General features: G+C 35.1%; 1 protein-coding gene and 1 pseudogene across 1 annotated transcript; both read right to left on the reverse strand.

Annotated features, from left to right (window-relative positions):
* Positions 1-3,758: 3,758 nt before the first annotated feature.
* On the reverse strand, positions 3,759-5,061 carry LOC121789399 (annotated as a pseudogene).
* Positions 5,062-13,671: 8,610 nt separating this feature from the next.
* LOC121789398 (40S ribosomal protein S20-2-like) lies at positions 13,672-15,574 on the reverse strand. The gene is made up of 4 exons (XM_042187870.1): positions 15,485-15,574; positions 15,244-15,363; positions 14,280-14,393; positions 13,672-13,940 (listed from the first exon to the last, which is right to left on the reverse strand). Exons 2-4 carry the CDS (start codon positions 15,353-15,355, stop codon positions 13,798-13,800), a joined length of 369 nt encoding a protein of 122 aa, XP_042043804.1. The 5' UTR covers positions 15,356-15,363; positions 15,485-15,574; the 3' UTR covers positions 13,672-13,797.
* Between the last annotated feature and the right edge of the window lie 7,501 nt (positions 15,575-23,075).

Raw genomic sequence — 23,075 nt, forward strand, 5'->3', positions numbered from 1 at the left:
TGTTTTTGGGAATTCCGCCGGGACATCCGCGCCACTGCGGATGCCCTAAGTACGTAAAGTCTTTGCAAGTGGCACAAAATTAACTTTTCAAGTGTTCTGGGTCAATTGCAGTACTAGTCAAGAACGCACGTTTCAAATAATCGCACAATTTGTCAAAATTTACTGCTTATATTAATGTATAACTATTTTGAGTGCATATTTATTATGAGAATGAGATGATTTCAAGGGAGTTGGTCTTTTCGGTTTGGATTTATCTTATTTAGAGTCTGGAGATGAAGTTCTGTCTCCGCATAAGTCTGTCATTTCAAAATTTTAAGATAGTATAATGTTAAAACTTAAACGTTTCTTTTCACCTTTTTCATTCAATTTTGAAATTATTTAATCTTTTACTAAAATAAATTTATAAAAAAGAAAATTTATAAATTATTTTGTTCACGTTTTTTAAAATCTGAAAAGAGATACTAGTACATTGCTAGACTCCAGACTACCGTGTGTGTTTTGAGAGCATCTTTAACGCCATGGGCCGGGCCGCGCCGCAAATCGTGAGTCCCGGCCCGTCCCATGCATTTTACGGAAGGGCGGCACGGCTCAGGCCCGTCCCGGGGCCGCGTTCCCGGCCTGGGGAGCGTCCCGCGTCCCTGCCCGGGACAGGGTTGCACGGTGACGGGCCGCATGTCCCGCGTCCCGGCCCAGCGTTACACGCTCTTCGGGCCTGGCCGCAAATACAATTTTTTTTTAATTAGATGTCTATAAATACGAGCTTGCGTTCCATCCATTTCAATCCCGGCGTTCCATTTCAATACTCTATTATACCCTTTGTTTCGGCGCCAATGGATTGGTTCAACGGCGATCAACGTGAGATGGAGGAGTTCGTTAACTCGAACAATTGGTACATACCGTCGTCGCAACCATCGCAGACACAACCTAGTTCGGGAGTCGGTAGCACGTCGACATTACATCGCCGGTCAACACCGAAGAGTTCGAGCTCAGTGAGATGGAGCCCGCTCAAGAGCGGGGAAAGGAGAAGGTCGGGGGAGGAGGATGGGCCGAAGAAGTACACTCTGCACAAGACATTGTGACTTGCGAGGAACTACATCGATGTCGCCGAGGATCCTATCATCGGCAACCAGTAGACCGGCAAGGCTTTTTGGGAGCGGATTGCGCAGAAATATAACGCTGGCCGTCCGGAAGGGTCGATCGAGCGTAACTACGTGAAGCTGCGCAAGCATTGGGGCCGGGTCCAGGCGGATATGAGCAAGTGGAACGGAAAGTGGGCCAACGTAGTCCGTATGTGACCGAGCGGGCACAGCGAGGCGGACCTCGTCGAGAAGGCGAAGGATGCGTTCTTCACTGACGGGAAGAAGACCTTCAAGTACTTCGAAGTTTGGAAGCTCGTCGATAAGAGCCAGAAGTACACCAGCGGTGCCGAGCCGGCGGCAACAGGTGCGGCGAAGAGAACCAAAGTTTCCGCCTCCGGAAACTACTCTTCGAGCGAAGGAGGTCCGGCGATCGACCTCAACGTGACGGACGACGATGTCTTCTGCTCCTCTCCTAGCATTCAGAGCCGCCCGATAGGAACAAAGGCGGCCAAGAGGAAAGCAAAGGGGAAGGCAGCTGCGAGCAACTCCGCTATGGTGCCACCGCTGACCAATCCGTCTCTGGATAAGATGGCTGACACTTTGTCGGAGATGAATATTACATGGCGGATGAGCCAGCTGACGGAGTTGACATCGAGGGATACATCGAAGATGTCGGACGAAGAGATCGAGTTGCACCGTGAGATGATCGCCTACCTTCGCGCCCAAATGAAGAAGTAGTAGTCGTGGCCCGGGTTTCTTGTATTTCAAATTTGCTTCGTCTAGTAATGTAATGTTAATTTCTAATGAACAATGCATTTTCCTTGGTTTCAATTGTTCAACGAATTGCGTTTACGAGTTAAATAGGTTGAAGTTGTGAATAGTGTCATTTATTAGTTGCGGCCCGGGCCGCAACCTGCAGGGTTACAGCAGTTGGGGCCTGGGTCGCAACTGTAGAGGAATGATGACGTGGAGGGGACTTGGGGCCGGAAATGGGGACGGGGTTAATGATGCACTGAAGATGTATTATCGGTGAAACGAAAATATACATTGTGTGTGTATTGAATCTATATTATACTCCATATACTCTGTATTATCAGTAAAAGCAATTTATACAGTCAAAGTCAATACACGCATAGTGTGCAAAACAAAAACTGACCGAAAAGCTTTTGACAATGATTACCACAGTACAGTATTTACCATTGGTAAAAATTTGTCGCTCAATACTCCCTTTGTCCCGGGTAATATCCACTCCTTCCTTTGACAACACTAATTTTACATAGTTTTATTTTAGAGTAATGCTAGTGGCCATATTATGGCCAACCACAAAAGAGTATTTAGATCAGCATAAAGTAAATGAAAGGGGGATAAAATACAGATAAAGAGATTTTTATTTTTAATAATTTGAATTTTGGATAAGACAAACTAAAAAGGAAAGTATATCATCTTCAGTGGAACGGAGGGATTCGACTTTTCCATGTCATACTTTCATTATTTAGTTTGTCACATAAAAATGTCAAATTTCCTTTGAAAAAAAGTTATTCTCCTATCTCATATTAATATAAATACAATACTCCCTCCATCCTGACTAAAATGACACATTTCTTAATTGCACTAGATTTTAGGAGTTATTGGTTTATGTGTTTAATTGGAGAGAGAAAATGTGAGTATTTTAATAAGAGTGAGAAAAAGTGGTTAAATTTAATAATTGAAGAAAAAAAGTTTATTAAAAAAATGTCCCTTTATTTGGGACAAACTAAAAAGTAAAACTTGTTAGCTTAAGTGTGGCTGAGGTATTATTTCCTCTATACACTTAACGCGCAAATCTTCTAAACTCTCAAATGTTACTATTTAAGTGTGTTACTCCCTCCGTCCGCGAATAGGAGTCTCATTTTTTCATTTTAATCTGTCCGCGAATAGGAGTTTCGGTTCATAATTACCATAAATGGTAAAGAAACTCCAATTCCACTAACTCATTCCACTCATACATCATTTAAAATTAATATACAAGTGTGACTCATATTCCACTAGCTTTCTTCCATCCACTTTTCTTAACATTTCTTAGAACTCGTGCCGAAATTGAATGAGATTCCTATTCTCGGACGGGAGAGTATCTATTATAGGAAGAAGGGAGTAGCTTTTGTACGTTTACCGAGAAAAAGAAAAGGAGAAAATAAAGGAGACTGAATAAATCTAGTATAGAGGCTCAAATCCCAAAAGCGTCCGCGACGACCCTTGGGATGTGCTAAATCTACCACTGTTGTTGAAACTGCGGGACCCATATTTTCAATGCCTTCATTTTCAAAATTTACTTTCTTAATTCTCAATATTTTTAAATATCTTTCTCTTCAAACATAAACGAAACATTGCAGCTGTAGATTAAATTTTCAACCCAAAATATTAGAAGCTTCAACAATAATATCCCGTTTTCCACCTTGTTTTTACAATTCTAACAAGTGTGGCAAAGCAATCCATATATCATAATCCACGTTACCAAAAAATAGAATGACATTTCAGGATATAAGTTTGAAGCAATGATGATGTAATAAAGCGAGACCCAACTTCAACTGAAAAATCTAACAAATCATCTCGAGTTTTCTTTCAATGGTGAAATACTTTCCAATTTCGGAAAGTTATCTTCATACTCAGAAACTCATTCACGCAAACGTATTAATTCCCATATGAAGAAAAAAATCGGTTATCAGATCCGAAATACTTCGAAATTTCAATACACATACATACATGCATTAAAAACTAAAAAATCACGTATTAAACAATCATTTCTTTATAGCCAAAAGAAGCCAACACAAATTCAAAAACAGAAATGAAGTTACTGATCGAGCGCATTAGGGCCAGTGCAGTAATTTAAGACATGATTCCAAACCCACTGAACCAAGAAGCGCCGTCGGATACCGTTCATGTTATACGTGGCGCCATCCCTGCCGTTGAGCATCTGTCCCGTGTAGGACCCTCCTCCCCCCGTCCCGTAAATGCCCTCGCACAAATCCGCAATCTCCACCGGAAAAACCGGGTCCTGACCCGCATACCAGGCGTTAATTAACGGATTCGTGGACAGCTCCGCTATCTCGTGCGCAATCACGCTTATCATCCCGTCCACCCCGACGTCCCCGTTAGGCGACTTAACGGCCTTCAAACCCGGGATATAATCCGGTACAGCGAAGGGGTAGGCGCACACGCCGGGGCAGAGCTTGGCCGAATTTCCCACCCACGCGTACGGCAGCGTGTACCCGACGATGGAAGGGAAGGTGAAATAGTGGAAACCGCAGACATTGTTGCAGAAGTCCTGAACGTAGACGTCGTCTGACGTCAGCAGGAGATAGACCCCCGCTCTTCGGGTTTATCGGAAGCGGCCGGGTTGAGGCGGAGACGGCGGATTTGATCACGGACTGGACGGAGAGGCGCGTGAGGGACTTCCCGTGGGAGTAGAAGCGGTCGTTTTTCTGCTCGCCGACGTGGACGGTCCGGGAAATGTTGTTGTTTGTTTGATCGGTGTAGAGGCGCACGGTTTTCCACCACCCGGCGACGGAGGGGGGTTTGGCTTCGGCGGCGGAGATGGAGTCGATGAAGTCGCGGATTATCCGCTTCTGTGAGCTTTTCCAAGTGCCGTACCAGATTGGGTAGACGGTGATGTTGGCGGTGAGGACGGGGCCCATGTGGTATTTCAGGTGGACGAATTCCGACGAGCCTTCGTATTTTTTTTGAGCCGCCGTAGAGCGAATCGGTGGAATTATGCCACGGCCGCCAGCATAGGACGGGTGCGGCGAACAAGAGGGTGAGAAAGAGCGGCGCTAGTAATAGTATTACTGATAGTTTGGGGCGGCAGCGGCGGGGACATGATTGCGGCGGCGGAGGGAACTGTGGGGGAAGATGGAGGGATTGGAAGGGTTGGGTTGTGAGAGTGAAATTGGATTGGATGGGATATATAGTGATGAAAATGTTTTGCATGTACGAACAAAAGGAAATAAATAAATGGAAAGTGGAAACTGGGGATTAGAGGGTAATGTTTGGACAGATGGATTCTTAAAAAGTGTAGGTGGAGCCATGGGCCCGTGACGGCATGATTGTGCAATTCGCCCCTGATGACGTGGCGCCGCCGGATTCGATCATGCTCTCTTTCTGTCTCTTTCGGCGGGAAAGTGTTGGGGGCCGGGGAGGGTATTTCGGGAATTGCGGGTTTTGGAATTGGGGCACGCCTTTTTGGGGACCGCTTCCTGCTTTGGTTTTATGTCTTTGGGAGGCTTTTGAATTGGAGGACTGCTAATTTTGTTCCGACCTTTTTTTAATTTTATTTCTTTTGTGTGACATTTTATGTTATTCTATTTAAATTTTGTATCTAAGATATCTTTGAATGATTGAGATAAGTCTAGTGTTGGGGAGACAGTAAATAAAAAAGAGGGGTGAAAAACTAGAATTGCGTGGATGTGATGTTTTTTAATGCTGGAATAGACATATCGATGAATTTTGAGGTGATTAAATTTTTTAAATTGGTATTTAGATGGTAGATTGAAATACAACAGCAAAATTGAGCCGTGTTGAGTACGTGGATATATTGATAGATAAAATAAGAAAAATAAAAAAATGATTGTTTGAAAATATGTGGATGGCTATTTTTATTTAAATTGATAAACAAATTTCAAATTTAATGTGACAATAAATAAATTTATTGATGGTCTCAATTGATCACCAAATTTGCCTGCTTCTTTGCTTGCTTTTTGTACGTATGCACGCAATGGAGCCGTGAAGCTACAGCCACATGCTTAAGCGATAACCATACGGACTCGTGCTTTGGGTAGTCTTAGAGCATCCACTACGCTGTCTACCGGGGCTGAACTCGTCCGAGGGAGTGCAGTCTACGAGCCAACATTGGCTAGTTCACGCCCGAACCCGTCGGAGGGAAGCTAAAGTATTCGAGCCACGAGGGGCTGTGGCGGGCTAGTTCGCTTGCCGAATGTATCTCGAACTCCTATGTAAGAAAAAAAAAAGGATGTCTCTATAAAAGAAGAACAACCAAGAATGATTTTATCTCACATCGAAAGTGAAACATAAAACATTCAAGGTTGTCTCTATAAAAGAGAAGCAACCAAGAATGACTTTATCCCACATCAAAAGTGGAACATAAAACATTCAAGGTTGTCTCTATAAAAGAGAAGCAACCAAGAATGACTTTGTCCCACATTGAAAGTGAAACATAAAACATTCAAGGTTGTCTCTATAAAAGAGAAGCAACCACGAATGACTTTGTCCCACATCGAAAGTGAAACATAAAATATTCAAGGTTGTCTCTAAAAAAGAGAAGCAACCAAGAATGACTTTGTCCCACATCGAAAGTGAAACGTAAAATATTCAAGGTTGTTTCTATAAAAGAGAAGAAACCAAGAATGACATTGTCCCACATCGAAAGTGGAGCATAAAACATTCAAGGTTGTCTCTATAAAAGAGAAGCAACTATGAATGACTTTGTTCCCCATCGAAAGTGGAACATAAAACATTCAAGGTTGTCTCTATAAAAGAGAACAACCAAGAATGACATCAAATATATGTGGGCTATTACGAATTTCTTGTGTTTATTTATTTGTAAAAATTGTTTTTATAAAAGTATTTTTTTTAAATTCGATTTTTTATAAAAAATATGATTTATTGCGTCAGCACGTGACGACGCCCATTCGCGGGCCGGCGAGTAGGCGTCGCGCACGACGCCGGGTCGCGCCATGTCGCCTAGGCGCATGGCGAGACGGCCCGTCGCTTGTCTCGGCGACACGGGATGCTGGACGGGGCGCGGGATGGGACGGGACGGTGAGCTGCAACGCGTCGCGCGACGGACCCATCTCTCCGGGACGCCGGTGCGACGCGTAGTGAATGCTCTTAGAGCATCTCCAATGGCGGACGTCCGGTCGGACATCCGCGACGGGCGACCGGGACGTCCGCCATTGTAACGAAGCAACTCGGATACGGACGTCCCGTAAGGACGTCGGATGTCCTCGGACGTCCGGGCGACGGGCGGGCGAACGTCCGCCATTGTGGCGTGGGGTCGGACGTCCGGTATTAATTTTTTTTAAAAACTCTATATATACGGTTCGTTGAACTTCATTTTATATCCGGTATTAATTTTTTTTTTCGAATCATGTATGTTTTTTTAATGAAGTTGTTAATTTTTCCCGTTCGTATTCGTGTTGAAATTTTATTTCCGTAAACGTAAATTGCTTTATTTGTGAATTTGTTATTTTTTTTATTGCGGGAAGTCCTAGTGGGAAGACGGATTGTGCAGGGGAAGTCCTAGTGACGTGGCAGTGGGATGGGAAGTCCTAGTGACGTGGCAGGAGGTGTTTTTGGGAAGTCCTAGTGGGACATCCGTGCATTGGAGATGCTCTTAGGTGCAGGGTTGCCATTCTCTTAGATTAAAATCATATTTAAAAGTATAATTTTAATTTAATCATTTATACTAAATTCAAACTTAAAAGAACATTCTGCGTATTATTTATTTTTTATTTATAAAATTTTAAAAGTTTTTGGTTTTGATTTTGGCTTAGTGTCAAAAACCAAAAATGAGATTGATTTTAGAGTACCACTAGAAATAATTACCTATCACAGTTTAAGTTTTAGTATATCATTGGAGATGATATAAAAAACTTATAAATTAATTAAAAAACGCATACGTAAAAATAAGTAAACCACATATCACTTCTCCCTCTATATACATATTTATGTTTCACGACCCTCAGATTAAATATGATTAATCATTTAATTCAATTTACTTGACTACAAATCAGCTAAACTCAAAGTTTGAAAATAGTCAATGGGGATATTTTAACAGAAAATAAAATTAAAAACCGTACTAGTAAACAATAATAGATCTATTTATATGAGTAATTAAGTGAGCGTTTTTAAGTTCGATATGTACGTATGCATTAAATCAGCCGTACATGGTAGTAGTAGTAGTAGTAAAGAAACTCTCATGAATCGGTATAAATTGATGGTTAATTATAATTCTTGGGGATTGAAATAATTTGTACTGGGTAAAGTTTTCTTAGATGCAGTTTTACTATTGCTTTTTAGTTCAATATACTATTGAATTGCATGGGGTAATATGTCCTACTTACCTCACCAGCTTTATAGTCAATGAACGAACTTTTTGTTTTAATAAAAGTTTGGCCTATCTTCGTGTATTTATTTTTAAACTGCTTTATGGTCAGCTCAACGTTTTTCAAACTCAAACTTTATGATAGGACCCAAACTTGAAAAAAGAAATAATCAGTTTAAATACAATAATTATAAGAAACTTAAATGATATTTCTTCTATACCACTGAAGCAATTATATATGAATTCCGATCCGTAAATTTATTTTATTTTATTTTTATTTTCTAACGAAAATGTTTCTAGATTTTAATTATATACTGTATAGTACTAGTATATGTTTGGAAAATAAATTTTATTTCAGTGAATGCAAATATCTCTGAGATAGGAGGCGATATGATGAGGGTTCATATATCTTGTATTGGATTTTTAAAAAAGAAATGATATTGAGGGAATATAGGCAGCCCATGGAAATTATGATTTGTATTTAACAGACCTACTTTGATCTATAATTATCATCAAGTAGTGTGTAAGTCTTGGCAGCACCATTAAAAGACAGGTGGAAATTTAAATGGGTTGGGATATGATGTACAAATTTCTTAAGTGAGTACCCCACTTTCACCCACAATTTTTAAGCCACCCCACATTATTTTTTGTTCGTCATTTTCCAGTACTATATGCTATGAATTCCTGCCCATGATATTTATGAATTCGGTCACCACGATTCTATCAGTATTCATGCACTAGCACTACCCATATGTCAATATATTCATTAATTTTCCTTTTATTAGGCACTGAATTTATTTTTACATCTATCCTTCATCATCATTCAATGTTGCATGTCTCTATGACAGGAAAATGGGAAAACGCTAACCCATACACTGAATAATTATGAAAGATCAATTTTTGGTTTAGAAATTTGACTGAGAGTATTCAATTCTGTATCAAATATATTTGAATTTGAAATTGGATTATAATTGGATTGAAGTACGATAATTAAAATTCCATATAGTTATAAATTAGCATATGGTTGCTAACTCTGCTAACTCATCAACGCAATGTATTAAAAATGTCAACAAATAATGTGATCACAATATATTGAAATGTCAGCAAAATTATGTGTTAGACATTTTAATGTCATCGTGTTGACATTTTTAATACATTGCGTTGATGAGTTAGCAGAGTTAACAACTTAAGAAAGTTAACAATTGATCACACCTCTTTTACATATATCCATAGCACACACGTACACACAAAATACACACATTAGACACAAAATACACATGCACTAACTACACACATTGTGCATACATTATACACAAAATACACACACCTAAAAACATGGAGTATATTGCATGTGTGCGTGCACAATGTGTTGTGTGCGTGTGCGTGTTAATTAATTTATTTTACTAATTAAATATAGAATTTGGAATTGAACTGAAATCATTCCATAAAATTCTAATTTCATGTTCTAGACTAATCCAATATATAGTTGAAATACGGAATCATTTTACACATTTATAATCACCAACATCATCAATAGTTACAATAATATAAATAATTGTTTATGGAGTACTACATTAATGAATTTTCTATGACAGTCATAAACCAAATAAAAAGTTGATACTCAGATTTAATATTAGTGCACGGCACGCTAGAAGAATTTTTATTCAGTCATCTTCTATATACGAATACAGTAGAATATAGTTAGCATGGTTGGTTTTGGAGGGGTAGAATTACAAGAATGGTTAATTATCAATTTTCACTGCTGTGTAGTTGCAATATCTCTCAGACATAAATATGAGGCTTTAGAAATTGGACTTCTGGCAGGACATTGGGTGGGTTACGGCCTCCCCTTAGTGGGCCACTATGTACCATATTTGAACACCCCTCACAATATTATCAGACCGGGATATAGGGGGTCTTGGGATTGCAGTTTCAAACCTTTTGCAAAAACGAAATGTTGCTGCAAGAATAAATGACATGTATTGAGAAAGGAAAGGTGTGAACAATCAAATTAACGTTATAAAATTGAGTGTACACAGTTGTTATTGCTTAGCCATTAAAAAACTTCACAAGTTATTTCGTACTCCCTTCTTTCTAAGATAATTGAAATATTTCTTTTGGACACGAGATTTAAAAAATTAATGTATTAAAGATTAAAGTAGAGTAAGTAAAGTAAGAGAGATGAAGAGCATGTAAAGTATGAAAACGAATAAAGTTTTTGTCAAAAATAGAAATGACTCAACTACCTTGTAACAACTCAAAAATGAATACGACTCAACTACCTTGGAACAAAGAGAGTAGAAATGATAAGATAAAAAATAATTTAAAATAAATATTTGTTTTATTTGATTTATTGAACTTTTCTATCAATTGTCCTTAATGTTGAGTATTGAGTAAAAGAAATTTGAGGATATTAATTTTCAAACATGAAATGGCGTTATGGCGAAGATGAATTATTTAAGGGATGGAACAAACGACAAAAGTTTGATAAGTGAATCACGGAGTGAATGGCGCAAGTGTGTGCTTAGATAAAGGTAAGCAAATGAAAACCGAGGCCCACTGCACAAGTGACCACGAAAGCGAGCTGTGGGGCCTGTTTTACGGCCCGAACCACCAAAACAAACACCAATCGCCTCCGTGGGACCCATATTCCCTGACTGATTAGCATTTCCCCTTTCTTTTATTTTCCAATTTTTGGGCCAATCTTATGGACTACTTTTAAATAAAAATGTCACAAATTTTAGGCCATGTTTGGTTGCCAGGATTCTGTCTGGGAAAGTAATCTGATTCCTTAAATTTTAAATTCCTGTGTTTGTTTTCGTTTTTAATCAAACTGGAAAAGTAATTAAAATCCTGAAACAAGGAAAGTTAGTACAACTTTCCAGGATTCTGAATCCTAACTTTTCTTAAGTATTCTTTTTCCCAGTTTTAGGATTATTACATATTTAATGCAATATAGTACAGTTTATTATTATTATTATTATTAATATTATCATCATCATTATTATTTATTACAATGTTTTAAAAATAATTTAAAAGTATAAACCATACTTAATTTCAGGATAATAAATAACTATGATTCAAAGTATCATAATTATAACTATATTATTAATATTTATTTTTATTTTTATTATCATAATAATAATTTATTAAATAATTAAATATAATTATAATTATATAATAATATAATAATTATTAATTTATAAATTAGTAATTAACAATAAAATTGTAGTGAAATTTTAAATTATAAAATTTATTCAATTAAAAATTAAGTAAATATAAAGATAATAATAATAATAATAATAATAATCTTATTTATTATTATATTATTATATATTATGATGTATAATCCATATTTAAAACTATCCATCATAATAATAAATAAAATAATATAATTATTATCATTTGTAATTAATAATTTATTAAATAATATGTATTATTATTTTTCATAAATTAAAAATGATAAGTATATTTTTAGTTTAGTGTTTACATCAAATATATACTTTCAAATCTTGATATTTTCCAAACACGGGAAAGTAAAGTTATTAGAAATCATATTCCCGGGATTCATTTTCCCAGGAATTATTTTCCTTGCCAACTTTACTTTCCCGCCAACCAAACATGGCCTTAGTGTAATGCAAAGAATACTCAATATTTCAGTTTTTATTAAAAGGATAACAGATATTTAAATTATGCAATTTCATTAAATTGTAGTTTTTTTTATAAATTTTAAAATTAAAATATTAAACTAAGAAGTTTTATTTTTTTAAATTGTCAATTTCGTGCATAAATCGACGTCATTTTATAATGTTACAAGCAACAATATTTTAATAAAATAAGAAAAGAAGTGAGAAAATACAAGAATATAAAAGAAAAAAATACTTATATTAATAAGACACCTAGTTTTCAATATTGTTAACCATGGCATTGTGTGTGATAATTGAGAAAAAAATTGAAACTTCATTATTTAATAGGGGTGTTCCAATTTTTAAGGGCAAACCAGAATTTTTCCAAATGACATTACTTAAATGATTATTAACCCTTTCTAAAATGCCTTACTCCACACATTTACCGATGGTTACTAATATGCAGCTGCGTATTCTAACATTTATATTTTACCCTAAAAAGTAATGTTATCTTGTTAATACTGTCATTTTAGCATGATTTACAAATATACTACTATTGGATCACGAGCAAATTATAATATGGATAAAATCTGTAAGGCATCTTCTTCCTTTGTATTGCAGCAGTCAGTCTCTCTCAAACCCAAAGCCAACAAACGTCAAACTTGCAGTTTTAAAATTTACCATTGGTATTCACATGCTCGATTGACTTATTAAGAAGCAAGAAAAATAATTCAATGAAACACATCAAATTTCAAACCTCATTAAAGTTGCTATAAATGCCCCTTCAGTCCCATTGATTTTGTCGTAACTTTAATAACCTTGAATTAAGTAGAGCATAGTAATTCACGTTTTTTTTTATTAACTTGACAAATTTGTGGTTTGATTCTAAAAATCATATAGGTTACATATCATATGTGAACGATATATGTTAATAACTCTTTCATTTAGTCTATTTACAATTATTTGTTTTGTCATGTACAATTATTCTGATTTCAAAATCTTAAAAATCACTATTGATATCAGTAATTTTACAAACTACAATCAATAAACATCAGTGTTCGATTAATTCATTTTTTTAATAACTTCAAATAAATGAATAAAAAACAAATCAAGTTATAATTTTTATAAAATTTGGAAAATTAATAATGTAAGTAACATTTATTAAATAATAGTTTTATTATTTTATTATGTATATTATTTTGATTTCAAATCTTAAAAATACCTATTGAATTTATTATTTTTACAAATTACTGTACTATATAAAAATCAATGCCTAGTGTATTCGTTTTTCATTATAACTTAAATTAATTAATAAAAGAACCAGTCAGGATATTATTTTTATATAATTTATAAAATAAATATGTCTATAAAACTATTAAAATTAATTTAAAAATATAAAAATAGGCTAATACATGAACTAAAGGTAAGTTATATTCACCAAAAGTATGTATTGTAGTATCAATTATTTGCAGTTTATAGATTGGAAAAATCTATAATAAATTCATCACTTAATCTATTTGTAATTGGAAAAATAAAAATTTTAAATACCATAAATGACGAAAAAATCCCTTCTTCGAACTTAACATTTTTTCAAAAAAAAAACTATTGCAATTCATAGGAAACTATTTTTATCCCAGGTCTTATTTGATCTACTCGCTAGATATAAAACTGGAATGGGAATAGATGAAGCAATTAGTATTTCAAATATTTAATAACCCAAACCTTTTAAAGCGAGTGAATCATGCAGATGAGTAACAACTAACAACACACCTGTTGAACATAATACTCCATTAAATTGGATTTCAATTTATGCATAAAATAAAGAAATACCTACAAACCGCCTTTTAAAAATTAAATGCCTTAAAAAGCATTGTTACAAAACTTAAATTCATTAGTTCAGAAACAATCTTATATTCGAATTTCAAACATTTGAAAGGTCGATGAATAAACAAGCTCCAAACTAACAAAAGCAGAATACAGCAACAGTGCGGATCATCTAGGAGTCAGCAATGGTAACTTCGACCTCTACACCAGGTTCAATGGTGATTGAAGTAATCTGCTTCACAACATCTGGTGAGCTGAAAAGATCAATCACTCGCTTGTGCACACGCAGCTCAAACCTATCGAATGTGTTTGTTCCTAAAGAGTAAATTCAACAAAATGTAAATATTTTAAACATATAAGAACTAAATTAGAACTAAGATGCAAAAAGAAAGTGGGGAAGATGTGAATCCAAACAATTTTAGCCAGTAGATGTCACACTAATTTAACCAAATACCTATGACATTAAGAAAATATCAGTTTTTTCAAACCACACAAACTTTCATTACATACATGGACAAGAACTTAATAAACATTAGGTTGAAAATTTGTATTAAGAAACATTACAAGATCACAGTTGAGAGAGTTTCACATAACCAAGCAATCAAGGGGAAAATGATAGCAACATAATTTCTACAGTTTATATAGGATTCATACCTTCACCGCAAGGAGACTTCCTGGTGGTGATTTTGAGAACCTTGGTAGGCATTCTGACTGGTCCTTTGACTCTCAGCCTCTTGTCCTTGGCACCACGTACAAGGTCAGCACAAACTGTTAACATGAACCTCCAGGTCAACAATGCTTTAATCTCATAGGAACCATACACAGAACAAAGGAAAGTTGGTAAAGCATCATAACTCAGAGCACAGCCATAATTCATGAATAGCTCCGTTGGACTAACATCGACCCTCAATAACAACCGATTTTAGAGTTGATGCAGCATCGTATGACAGAGCATAGTATAATTGATGAATGACTCGTACGGACTAAAAATACACAATTAAACATTACCAAGAAATCCCCAACCATATTTGGTTGATGAGTATCAACCAAATAAACAGTAACAGCCTATTCAGATAATCATGTCAATCAAATTGGTAGGTAAAAATATAAAACTTATTCACTAGTATGACTCATATAGCATCATGCCATTAGCACATTAGAGTAATATATGAAGCTCGCTGCCACTTAAAATAACTTATACTATGATTATACTACAAAGTGGTGGTAATCATTGTTTAGAAGAAATTGCTCCAAAACTAAACATGTAAGTTTTTTTCAAAACCAAGGGTACTCAAACTTAATGTTGAAACACTGATCACCATTTGCATAGAAAATCTGTCATTATAAATATACCATTGACTAACATTTTAAATGAACTTTAGCCATATACTTAAAATTATTCAATGGCACGGTGCAACTGGACTGTAATGCTAGACTACTTCAGAAAGGCGCTTAACAGAATTATGGTAGGCAGGCATCGCAATACTGCATTTTATGCGACAACAAAAATAAATTTTTCATCGAACATACAAAAATCGGGAACATGTCAACTGAGAAGTCCAGAGATTACAAAGAGCAATCAAATAATGAATCCAATTAAAATAAATAAAGGTTATACCTTTCTCGAGATTTTTGACATTTTTGGAGGACAGAGTGATGCGGATCTTGTGAATCTGCTCTTGGGACTCCTCCAACCCCGGCTTTGTCGGCTTCATTGTTGCGAACGCCATTGTTTAGTCTGCCCCAAACATACATACAGAATAGTGCAGTCAATCAATCAGAAAACGTAAATTCATATTCTCGAAACAAATTTCAAATAAGTAGGCGATCATGAAATACATTTTAGTTAGTGAATTTACCGGTGGCGGATAGAGGGGTGCGGCGGCAGCGCTGAGAAAACTGAGAAGAGTTCCACCAAATAAAACTGTACCTGATATGTAATTGAGATTTTAAAACCTAGTGACCAAACTAGGGCTTTTCCGTATTAAAGTTGTTTGCGTTTCGGTGCCCTGCATTTTGGATTATTTATAAAACGCACCCAATAGTTATTTATTTCTTTATTCATCTTCTTTAAAAAGGTGATTATATCATCTTCAATGGTACACTAAAACCTAAAATGAGATAGGTAATTAACTTTAATAGTACTCCAAAGTCAATCCCAGTTTTATTTTTTGGAAAAAATACATATCTTTAGGTTTACACTAAACTCAAACCTAAAAGTTTTTTAAATTTTATGAGTAAAAAGGCATAATGTAGAGAATATTCTTTTAAGTTTGAGTTTAATGCAAATGATTAGAGTAAAATCACATTTGATGTAATATTTATATTAAAATGAGTTTGAGTTTAGTGTAAATGGTTGGAGATGCTTTTACAAAAGTTATTAGTGTTACTATTTAGTACAATTATTACTATTTTATTACCATGTTTACTATTCTTGTTATAAAAATACTACTATTGTTAGAATTACTAATAATATTTTAATAAAATACTCCCCGTCCTATTCAAAATGTTCACTTTATTGAGTGTCACTGGATTTTAGGAGGAGTTATTAAGTGGAGTAATTAGAGAAAAAAAGTAGTAGTTGAATATTTTATCGAGGAGAAAGGAAAAAGAATTTGTTTCTAAATATAGAAAGGAAAAAAGTGATTGCATTAGTAATTTTTTTTAGTTGAATAAGATAAGTTTTCACGTGAAATTTCGAGAGATGATTGTACCATTCTTTTCGGAGATGCATTGACATGCCTTGAATGGGCTGATCCATTTCAAATATAAGGGTATTTTATTGGCCCAATCGGTTAAAGCCCAATATTTTAATGATTAGGCGCGTTTGTATTTGAGCCCAATTCCTATAACTCACTCATTGATTACCGCCATTCCTTGACTCATTATTAGTGATTCATCATAATAGATAAGGTATAAGTTTTCGGCTAATTTCTTGTTGTATTTGGTTTATAATTTTCATATATTGTGCATTTCTTATACTAGTTAGAGGCACCCCCATCGGGTCTTTGTAGTTAGATGCACCATAAATTGTGCATTTCTTATACTAGTTAGTTGTTTTATTTTATCGATAGTGGTTGTTGTTCTTTATCAAAATAACAAATCTCACTTATTATAAATATTAATTTACTGAAATATTTACACAAAACTATATTAGTATGGAAATACATTCATCATTGGCCACACAAAACATATCAGTTTATGTTAATAAACAATAATTTTATGTCTAATTAACAATTAATAGAGGGCGTGACATTTAGTTTTCCTGATTTCCATCGTTTATTTTGAAGAATATGTGAACACATAATCTTTTATTGGGGTGTATCCCACTAATCATTGAGGATGCAGTACTTATTAAGATCGGGCCATCTACCGTATGATGTTATTTTTAAAACTAAAAAAACTCAAATTGGGTTTGTTCCCATGCCCTATTTAGAGCATGCTCAGCGGTGGCGTCCGTCGCCACCGCCGTCCGCGCCGCTGGCACGGACGCCATCCGCCGCCGCTGCACTCGCGCCGCTGGCACGGCGCTGCTCGATGTATCGAGCACGTCCGTGCCAGCGGACGCACACGTGGCGGCACGGGATTGGGCAACGGCGTAGCCGTTGCATTCAAACTTTTTTTAAAAAAATCGGTATTTAATTATAAATAATGCTAAAAAATAAAAAAAAATATTTTCCAAATCCCAAAAATATGGCCGTTTTTTCCCGTTTTTTCTGAATTTTTTTTGATTTTTTTTTTATTTTTTCCCAAAATCATCTATAAATACACACATTCATCACTCATTTATCACATCAATTCATCTCTCATTCATAATTCTTATACAAACTATCAACACATTCAACCTTCACTCAAAACATCAAATGGATTTCACTCATCTCATGGCGGAAGCGGAGCGTGAAGAACAAGAATACTACGAACAACATTGTGCCGCTTACGAAGCATATGTCGCGGCGAATACCCCCGCTCATCCTCCTCAACGCACTAGATCAAATCGCCGCTACATCCATCTTGACCGGGAGTTGCTGTGGATTTTAATTTTTAGGATTTTAATTATGTAATTTTTAATTTTTAGGATTTTAATTATGTAATTTTTCATTTTTAGGATTTTAATTATGTAATGTTTAATTTATTTGTCATTTGTAATATTTATTGTGGTTTTTAAATGAATTTTAATATTATGGAAATGTTATTGTTTAATTGAATTTAAATTAATTGTGATCGTCCTTGCGGAAGAGCACAGTTGTGGGTGTTGTGCTCTTGCCAGAGAGCAGGCATGAATAGTACCGCCCGGGCCCACAATCGTGCCGCTGGCAAGAGCACGGTTGTGGATGCTCTTATGGATGTCAAATGATTTTAAAATTAGGATCAAATTTTCAGTTCAATCGTCATCAACACGTGATGAAAATTTAATTTTGTGATTCTAAATCTTCGATTGAGGTGAAGCAATCTAGTGTTCGTCCAATCTATTTAACTTTACACCAATTATATTCTATAGATTTCAAACTTTTTTCCTTCAGCCAGTCCGAATGCAACAAGTGGAAAATTGTGGACATCATCAAAACCCTCAATCTGGAAAATGGACACCAAATATGAATGGTCCCCCTTTGTAAACACCACAATCAGTGGAAAATTAGAGAGAGAGAAAGTAAAATATGATACCACAAAGATTCCAGAAGAATCCTGGGGCTTGACTCAGACAACCTCAGCAATAATGGTAGGTTCAATTTGAAGACATGAAAGGAACACCACTGGAATGATGACACAATAAAAGAAGAAAGGAAGTAAATGAGTGAAGTAAGATAACAATGGGTAGAACATATAGTAGTTCCTTAATTTTCCAGCTAAAAGGGGGTCACCCACATAATAATTGAGTTAATTAAATAAAAGTTAAATACTGTATCATAATTCACGGAATTTTGTGGAAGCCAATTGATCCCAGTGACTTTCTGTAGTTCCATAATTTCTAATTTTCGAACAAATCACTTTATTTATTGCCCAACACATAATTTGATCCATCATGTCTGTCAATTGTTTAACAGAGTAAAAAAATGGTAACAATGAATTCTTTCAAATTTGAAGAGAAAAAAAGCGAAGTTTGTTTGTGTACTATTGTAGTAATCATGATATCTCTTTCATTTGTTAACAAAGAACGTGACCGAAATCAATACCCATATTCTCCTTTTTAGGTTTGGTGAGTAGTCAGTACCTACACAATTATGTATGTGCCTCTACACCAAACCAAGAATTAGGGTTTTTTTTCCCTCTTATTTGATTTTTAAACAAAAAATACTACTAGTACTAAACAGAATAACGCTAGTACAATATAAGATCAATTGTTTTGAAATAAACTAGTATTTACACCCGTGCTATGCACGTGGCATATAATTTTTAAATAATGAATATAAATTTTAATGAAATATAGAAACTAAGAATTAAAAACAATATAAAGATTTACAAAAACATAAATGTGATTATAAATAAAATATTTATAATAAATGAAGAATTTACTCATCAACTATAAATGAAATATTTCATATTCGACAATCAATTTTATACAATTTTAATTTATGATATAAGTGGAGTAAAATAAATGACAAATAAGAGATGTATGACTAATGATCAAAGAGTATGAGTTAGTTAGAATAAGATACACAATAAAGAACTTGTTATTTGCGTAGAGATTAAAGTGAAAAATTAGAACAACAACAAACCAACAAATAGTTCATAAGTTTGAAAAACTTCTTTGTAAACAACATTAACTGTAGCATCGCTTCTATTATCATCTTCATCTCCACAAACTAAAATCTTGAGACCTCCACGACTCGTAACTCTAGATATAGCAACATACAACTGTCCATGACTGAAGATTGGTTTTCGTAAAAATAATCCAACATGAGACAGAGATTGACCTAGACTTTTGTTAATGGTCATTGCATACGACACAACCAAAGGAAATTGTCGTCGTTGGAATTTGAATGGCAACATTGGATCAGATGGTATTAAAGACATTCGGGGAATCAAAACTTTATGACCAACATTATGGCCACCCAATACTTGTCCCTCCAAAACATAATCACCCAAACGCGTAATTATCAGTCTGGTGCCATTACACAATCCATTCGAGTGATCTATATTCCTTAACAACATCACAGGAGTACCAACTTTCAACAACAATTCATGATTAGGTGTACCTGAACACTTCAACTTATTCAAAAGTTCAACAGAATGTATCTCAACTAATCCATTTGAGGTCAAATCTGAGTTTGAGATACTATTAGAACTCAAATAAACTCGACCCTGAGACTGATCCAACGACATCATGAATTGGTTAACCTCATCAACAACCTCTAAAGTAGGAGCAAGTATGGCACGATCATGCAAACAATTACTCAACTCTTCATGATTCATATAGGATGGATATATTTTTAGTCTGCCCCAACATACATACAGAATAGTGCAGTCAATCAATCAGAAAACGTAAATTCATATTCTCGAAACAAATTTCAAATAAGTAGGCGATCATGAAATACATTTTAGTTAGTGAATTTACCGGTGGCGGATAGAGGGGTGCGGCGGCAGCGCTGAGAAAACTGAGAAGAGTTCCACCAAATAAAACTGTACCTGATATGTAATTGAGATTTTAAAACCTAGTGACCAAACTAGGGCTTTTCCGTATTAAAGTTGTTTGCGTTTCGGTGCCCTGCATTTTGGATTATTTATAAAACGCACCCAATAGTTATTTATTTCTTTATTCATCTTCTTTAAAAAGGTGATTATATCATCTTCAATGGTACACTAAAACCTAAAATGAGATAGGTAATTAACTTTAATAGTACTCCAAAGTCAATCCCAGTTTTATTTTTTGGAAAAAAATACATATCTTTAGGTTTACACTAAACTCAAACCTAAAAGTTTTTTAAATTTTATGAGTAAAAAAGGCATAATGTAGAGAATATTCTTTTAAGTTTGAGTTTAATGCAAATGATTAGAGTAAAATCACATTTGATGTAATATTTATATTAAAATGAGTTTGAGTTTAGTGTAAATGGTTGGAGATGCTTGTACAAAAGTTATTAGTGTTACTATTTAGTACAATTATTACTATTTTATTACCATGTTTACTATTCTTGTTATAAAAATACTACTATTGTTAGAATTACTAATAATATTTTAATAAATACTCCCCGTCCTATTCAAAATGTTCACTTTATTGAGTGTCACTGGATTTTAGGAGGAGTTATTAAGTGGAGTAATTAGAGAAAAAAAGTAGTAGTTGAATATTTTATCGAGGAGAAAGGAAAAAGAATTTGTTTCTAAATATAGAAAGGAAAAAAGTGATTGCATTAGTAATTTTTTTTAGTTGAATAAGATAAGTTTTCACGTGAAATTTCGAGAGATGATTGTACCATTCTTTTCGGAGATGCATTGACATGCCTTGAATGGGCTGATCCATTTCAAATATAAGGGTATTTTATTGGCCCAATCGGTTAAAGCCCAATATTTTAATGATTAGGCGCGTTTGTATTTGAGCCCAATTCCTATAACTCACTCATTGATTACCGCCATTCCTTGACTCATTATTAGTGATTCATCATAATAGATAAGGTATAAGTTTTCGGCTAATTTCTTGTTGTATTTGGTTTATAATTTTCATATATGTGCATTTCTTATACTAGTTAGAGGCACCCCCATCGGGTCTTTGTAGTTAGATGCACCATAAATTGTGCATTTCTTATACTAGTTAGTTGTTTTATTTTATCGATAGTGGTTGTTGTTCTTTATCAAAATAACAAATCTCACTTATTATAAATATTAATTTACTGAAATATTTACACAAAACTATATTAGTATGGAAATACATTCATCATTGGCCACACAAAACATATCAGTTTATGTTTAATAAACAATAATTTTATGTCTAATTAACAATTAATAGAGGGCGTGACATTTAGTTTTCCTGATTTCCATCGTTTATTTTGAAGAATATGTGAACACATAATCTTTTATTGGGGTGTATCCCACTAATCATTGAGGATGCAGTACTTATTAAGATCGGGCCATCTACCGTATGATGTTATTTTTAAAACTAAAAAAACTCAAAATTGGGTTTGTTCCCATGCCCTATTTAGAGCATGCTCAGCGGTGGCGTCCGTCGCCACCGCCGTCCGCGCCGCTGGCACGGACGCCATCCGCCGCCGCTGCACTCGCGCCGCTGGCACGGCGCTGCTCGATGTATCGAGCACGTCCGTGCCAGCGGACGCACACGTGGCGGCACGGGATTGGGCAACGGCGTAGCCGTTGCATTCAAACTTTTTTTTTAAAAAAATCGGTATTTAATTATAAATAATGCTAAAAAATAAAAAAAAATATTTTCCAAATCCCAAAAATATGGCCGTTTTTTCCCGTTTTTTCTGAATTTTTTTTGATTTTTTTTTATTTTTTCCCAAAATCATCTATAAATACACACATTCATCACTCATTTATCACATCAATTCATCCCTCATTCATAATTCTTATACAAACTATCAACACATTCAACCTTCACTCAAAACATCAAATGGATTTCACTCATCTCATGGCGGAAGCGGAGCGTGAAGAACAAGAATACTACGAACAACATTGTGCCGCTTACGAAGCATATGTCGCGGCGAATACCCCCGCTCATCCTCCTCAACGCACTAGATCAAATCGCCGCTACATCCATCTTGACCGGGAGTTGCTGTGGATTTTAATTTTTAGGATTTTAATTATGTAATTTTTAATTTTTAGGATTTTAATTATGTAATTTTTCATTTTTAGGATTTTAATTATGTAATGTTTAATTTTATTTGTCATTTGTAATATTTATTGTGGTTTTTAAATGAATTTTAATATTATGGAAATGTTATTGTTTAATTGAATTTTAACTTAATTGTGATCGTCCTTGCGGAAGAGCACAGTTGTGGGTGTTGTGCTCTTGCCAGAGAGCAGGCATGAATAGTACCGCCCGGGCCCACAATCGTGCCGCTGGCAAGAGCACGGTTGTGGATGCTCTTATGGATGTCAAATGATTTTAAAATTAGGATCAAATTTTCAGTTCAATCGTCATCAACACGTGATGAAAATTTAATTTTGTGATTCTAAATCTTCGATTGAGGTGAAGCAATCTAGTGTTCGTCCAATCTATTTAACTTTACACCAATTATATTCTATAGATTTCAAACTTTTTTCCTTCAGCCAGTCCGAATGCAACAAGTGGAAAATTGTGGACATCATCAAAACCCTCAATCTGGAAAATGGACACCAAATATGAATGGTCCCCCTTTGTAAACACCACAATCAGTGGAAAATTAGAGAGAGAGAAAGTAAAATATGATACCACAAAGATTCCAGAAGAATCCTGGGGCTTGACTCAGACAACCTCAGCAATAATGGTAGGTTCAATTTGAAGACATGAAAGGAACACCA

The sequence above is a fragment of the Salvia splendens genome, unplaced genomic scaffold (assembly GCF_004379255.2).
Source record: "Salvia splendens isolate huo1 unplaced genomic scaffold, SspV2 ctg231, whole genome shotgun sequence".
NCBI lineage: Eukaryota > Viridiplantae > Streptophyta > Magnoliopsida > Lamiales > Lamiaceae > Salvia > Salvia splendens.

What these genes read in the sequence shown, in the direction of transcription:
- LOC121789398 (XM_042187870.1), bottom strand. Translation starts at nt 15,355, where the DNA reads ATGGCGTTCGCAACAATGAAGCCGACAAAGCCGGGGTTGGAGGAGTCC. An exon ending in TGTCAAAAATCTCGAGAAAG is followed by an intron (nt 14,394 to 15,243) that starts GTATAACCTTTA and finishes TCATGTTAACAG; the next exon opens with TTTGTGCTGACCTTGTACGT. An exon ending in GAAGTCTCCTTGCGGTGAAG is followed by an intron (nt 13,941 to 14,279) that starts GTATGAATCCTA and finishes TTTACTCTTTAG; the next exon opens with GAACAAACACATTCGATAGG.